General features: G+C 41.3%; 1 protein-coding gene across 1 annotated transcript; it reads left to right on the forward strand.

The window, feature by feature from the left end:
* Positions 1-1,274: 1,274 nt before the first annotated feature.
* On the forward strand, positions 1,275-4,732 carry LOC119547518 (rab GDP dissociation inhibitor alpha). The gene is made up of 3 exons (XM_037854412.1): positions 1,275-1,820; positions 3,134-3,609; positions 3,743-4,732. Exons 1-3 carry the CDS (start codon positions 1,427-1,429, stop codon positions 4,202-4,204), a joined length of 1,332 nt encoding a protein of 443 aa, XP_037710340.1. The 5' UTR covers positions 1,275-1,426; the 3' UTR covers positions 4,205-4,732.
* The last annotated feature ends 788 nt before the right edge of the window (positions 4,733-5,520 follow it).

The following is a 5,520-nucleotide window of genomic DNA, read 5'->3' on the forward strand; positions in this document are numbered from 1 at the left end:
TGTTTCGCTCGAAAATAGAGGTTCATCAACTCGGTGTGGGGCTGTTTGGGGCATCAGCTGTTCGAGGGTGTGCGAGGGACCAGCAATAGGACGCAAGCGCCGTAAGAGCTGCGTGGGCAAGAAGAGTGCAGATAGCAGTGTTGAATTCAAAAATACTTGGCGGGCTTTTATTATATTTGTATTTAGAACGTTAAAGCACGTATATCGTTTAAATAAATTCCGAATTAGAGTTTATTTTTGTATGTTAAAATATCTGGAGGCAAAAAATCCCGAAAAATGTTTACATCTAGGGTGGCAACGCTTGCAAGGTTCGCGTTATTTTTAGTAATATCGATAAAGCAGTATGCGATACATCGATACAAAATCGAACCATTGTATATGGCGCAAAATTAGTTACAAATAAACTATTATTATGCAAATTGATAACTTAATATCTTTACATCTTTCTTTTTGCCAAATTTGTAGTTATCTTTCTGGGCCAGGGCCTAGCTAACATATTGTTATAATCTTTCAAACGGGGAAAATGGACGTAAGCATCAGTACAAGTATGCCCCGAATTTCGTCCAAAGAGTTTTTGTGAAAGAACCGAATGTGTAATATACATAATGAAAATCATAATAAAATGCATTTTTTTACTTTTATTTAAGCGCTTAAATAATAATTACCATTTATTAATAAAGAAAATATATTATTTCTTAGGCGATATTTTTTAATTACTTTGTGATTCATTATTTGAACAGATTTTGTTACGTTAAGTTTTAAGTTTATATCACCAAAATCAATTGATACTGACGCCCTTCTTGTGAAGCTTATCGAAAAATAAGAAGTACATAGGAAATTTAAACAATCCAATTTAGAATAATAAACATTTGGGCTGTATTAAAACCTTGTCCTGTCCTTGTAGGTCTCAATCAAATACAACTTGTTAATTTCTTGCATTGCGCTTCGTAATAATGTAAAAGTACAAATTTGAAATGGCCTTCTTTAATTTTCGCGGCGCTAATGCAGCCCTGCAAACACCATAATATTAGAGGTGGAACTTCCTAAAGCGTTAAAATGTAAGAAATTTTAAAACTTTCATACTTACAGTCGATTATTATTTAATATTTCCTTTTTTATTCAAAATTATATGTAGTCTACCGTGTTCCGTGCAGAAATAACCGTCGATAACTCGCAGCCATGCAGCCCTGCGCTTGCCAAGAGAAACGTAACGTAACGTGACGTGACCAGCAAATGGCGTGACGACGAACGGGCGGCGCAAAGCGGACGAGCAAGAGGCGAGCGAGTAGAGAAAAATTATTGAGCGCAGAGAAAAGTCCACCAAATCGAACGTCGCAGCAAGTGAAAAAGGCGAAAAAAGCCCGGATAGAAACTAATAGAGATTACGATTGCCAGAAGACAAGTGTTAGCCCGAGCGTGAGCCAAAATGAATGAGGAATACGACGCGATTGTGCTGGGAACGGGCCTGAAGGAGTGCATCCTCAGCGGGATGCTGTCGGTGTCCGGGAAGAAGGTGCTGCATATTGATCGGAACAAGTACTATGGCGGCGAGTCGGCCTCCATAACGCCGCTGGAGGAGCTCTTCCAGCGTTACGGCCTGGAGCCGCCCGGCGAGCGTTTCGGGCGTGGCCGGGACTGGAACGTGGATTTGATACCCAAGTTCCTGATGGCCAACGGACAGCTGGTCAAGCTGCTGATCCACACGGGCGTCACCCGCTACCTGGAGTTCAAGTCCATCGAGGGCAGTTACGTCTACAAGGGCGGCAAGATAGCCAAGGTGCCGGTGGACCAGAAGGAGGCCCTGGCATCCGATCTCATGGGTGAGTTTTTTTTTATTATATCCCTAAGAAATATCCCCTTTTTGTAACCCCCTTTCTTCGAAAATTGTGCAAATTACCAGCTGTGCGTGTGTGTGTGTGTGTATGTACTCGAATTTGACTGTTATCTGCTTCCCCTTCTTCCGCCCTCTCTTTCTCTTTTCTTCTTTGTCTCGGCTTTTTCACTCGCTGGCTACTTTCTTGTTGTTGTTGTTGATTTTTTAACTGTGACACGTATGTGTGTGAGCCGAAAAACGGTTGTTTTCGTCTGTTTGGCCAAGAATTTCTATAAAATTTCCCCACACATTTCCACACCTTGTTTATTTTATTTTTTAACGCCCTAATGCGTTTGGGGGTCTCAATTTAAATCGCTCTTCGGTGATTCATACACCTGCCGCTAATTGCTCGCTTCCATTTTACACCTTAATTTTGCTTTGGTTCAAATATGATTTTTTTTTTCTCTTCTCCACAGAAGCAAGCAATTGCAATTAGTCAAACACGCTCTATTTATTTATGATTGGGTCTTGAGTTGTTGCCATTTCAATTTTTAGTAGTTTTTGCAACCAACTTTTTGGCGAGGCGCATTGAACCCCTTCACTTTACAGTGGAGCTTGCCTAGCGAAGACTTTCAACCGCCATTCATCATGTGAAAAAAACATTGAATTCTACTTTTATCGTATTTTAGGAACGGTTTGTGATTTACCTATTCTAGCAATTTAAAAAAAAAACAAATTAAAAAGATATTTTATAAAAATTGTTATCATTTTTTTACTGTTAATATCACTAAAATGTAAACCTACAATACGAATGGAAATGTTAATTTTTAAAACGAACTTTTAGAAAAAAATGAGGACCAAAAAAAAACCACCCCTTTCATGTTTTATATGATAGAATAATTAGTAAACTTTTTCTTAATATTAATTTCCATTTTCAAACTTATACAATGAATTCTATATCAATTTTAAATATTATTAAAAAATTGAGACCTTAAGGATCCTTCAATTTGAAAGTAGAAATGTTGTCCTATCAAGGCTTTACTGTGGCCGCATTACACATATGCTCAGAATGACGTCACAGGGTGGCAAGTGGTTTCTGATTGTTGGTGGTGGCTCACCCGCCCCCAAAATTAATGGTTTCAAACTTTAGTTGCGTGCGGACATCCGAATGTGTGTGTGTCTGTGGCATGCAAATGAAAATGAAACGGGAAACTTGAAACCCTGGACTCTCGCACTCCCTTTTGTGCAGATCCTATTCCCAAAACTGACCAATATGGTACCATGAGGTATACAAATGTAAATATTTGTATATATTTGCAGGTATGTTCGAGAAGCGTCGCTTCCGGAACTTCCTCATCTACGTGCAGGACTTCCGGGAAGATGACCCCAAGACCTGGAAGGACTTTGACCCCACCAAGGCCAACATGCAGGGTCTGTACGACAAGTTCGGCCTGGACAGGAACACGCAGGACTTCACCGGCCACGCCCTGGCCCTTTTCCGCGACGACGAGTATCTGAACGAGCCGGCCGTTAACACCATCCGGCGCATTAAGCTATACTCCGATTCGCTGGCGCGGTACGGCAAGTCGCCCTATCTCTACCCGATGTACGGTCTGGGCGAGCTGCCCCAGGGATTCGCCCGCCTGTCGGCCATCTACGGCGGCACCTACATGCTGGACAAGCCCATCGACGAGATCGTCCTCGGCGAGGGTGGCAAGGTGGTGGGCGTGCGCTCCGGCGACGAGGTCGCCAAGTGCAAGCAGGTCTATTGCGATCCCAGCTACGTGCCCGAAAAGGTGAGATATTCACAAGGTTTTCTTTTAAAGTTGTAACAATTTGGCAACAATGATCAGTTGTTCAATATTATAGTCGATAAACATCACTGTATAAACATTAATAGAGTACACTTTCATTCTTTCCGTCTAACAGGTGCGCAAGCGTGGCAAGGTGATTCGCTGCATTTGCATTCTGGACCATCCGGTGGCCAGCACCAAGGATGGTCTCTCCACGCAGATAATCATTCCACAGAAGCAGGTGGGCCGCAAGTCGGACATCTACGTGTCGCTGGTGAGCTCCACTCACCAGGTTGCCGCCAAGGGTTGGTTCGTGGGCATGGTCTCGACCACCGTTGAGACCGAGAACCCGGAGGTGGAGATCAAGCCCGGCTTGGACTTGCTGGAGCCGATCGCACAAAAGTTTGTGACCATTTCGGACTACTTGGAGCCGATCGATGATGGATCCGAGTCGCAGATCTTCATTTCGGAGTCCTATGATGCGACCACGCACTTTGAAACCACTTGCCTGGATGTGTTGAACATATTCAAGCGCGGCACTGGCGAGACGTTCGACTTTTCCAAGATTAAGCACGAGCTGGGCGATGAGGAGCAGTAAGCGGGGAGCAGGGCCTCATCTGGTTATGGTGCATTTGGACAGCTCAACATCAGCCACAAACATCGTAGATCGTCTCAGCGTCGTGGCCAAACCTTAAAGAAATACCCAAGATAAAAAACACAAAATAAAAGCCCAAAAAAACTAAAGAAAAACGAAAATCCCGAAATTGTATTACCAAAATGCTTTTCCATCGAGAGATGAAGTTTTAGATGTGAAACGAATTGCTTGCTTCGCGCAATATTGGATATGCCTAGAAAATATATATATATATACCAATATAACATAAATTATACAACATGCAGTCGCGTACATGTGTACGTCTATATATATATGTATCACTGAGTGAATGTTAGGCATCTAAATCAAATTCATGCTGATTCAGCTTGTTGTGACTCGAGCGAAGGTGCAAGACTCGACGTATACTCTCTACTCTTTCACCACCCGATCAGACAGTCAGTCACGCGATTATGCTTGGACTTTAGTTGTACGAGTATATAATAAAGTATATATAAAAAATATGACATCGTATATATATATTGTCTATGTATATTGCCCTTTTGCTTGGTTTTCCTTTTTTGTGATCGACACAATTTGTGTGCTCCCAAGGCCGCAAAAATTCATAATACATACCTATAAACACGACACACACTCACACATGCATAATGCAGCATTATAATTGTAATTGTAATCCCCAACAACAAATAGAAAGGAAGAAATTGATGGTATTGAAAATGTAAACAGTCGAAAAAGTTCATCGCAGCATACCGAAGATATTGCAACTGATCGAAGCGCGACAGACAACAAAATGAAAAAGAAAACCTTAACAGATTGTCAATGGTATAGAGAACTATGGTATTCCGCATTTTCAGAATTTACATTTTTAATAAAAATAAAAAACAAAAAAACGTAATGTGATTTTGTTGGTGGTAGAAATTGTGGATATACGTGGTATTGTTGGCGGGCAGAAAAGATAAACAATTTATTTTTATCATAAGAGTTGAAATTTAAACTGGAATTTGACATTCATTAGACGCTAATAATACCAGTTTATTTTTAATTCTGGTAATTTTCCCTTTCTGCCCGCAAATTTTTTCGCGCCAGCCAGTCAAAACATTTCAGGAATTATGTACTTTGTCCTGGAGCTTTTCACCTCCACACTGACTCATATAAATCGAACTCTTTAGTTCATGGTTCCGGCCCAGTCCTGAGCTGGGTTTTAGCGTCTTTAGCTTTTGCCACACCACAAATGGCGGTATATTTGAAGTGTACTCAACCTCAATAGGGGATGGAAATTGTAGAATGATTTTGCAAATCGA

The sequence above is a fragment of the Drosophila subpulchrella genome, chromosome 2L (genome assembly GCF_014743375.2).
Source record: "Drosophila subpulchrella strain 33 F10 #4 breed RU33 chromosome 2L, RU_Dsub_v1.1 Primary Assembly, whole genome shotgun sequence".
NCBI classification, from domain to species: domain Eukaryota; kingdom Metazoa; phylum Arthropoda; class Insecta; order Diptera; family Drosophilidae; genus Drosophila; species Drosophila subpulchrella.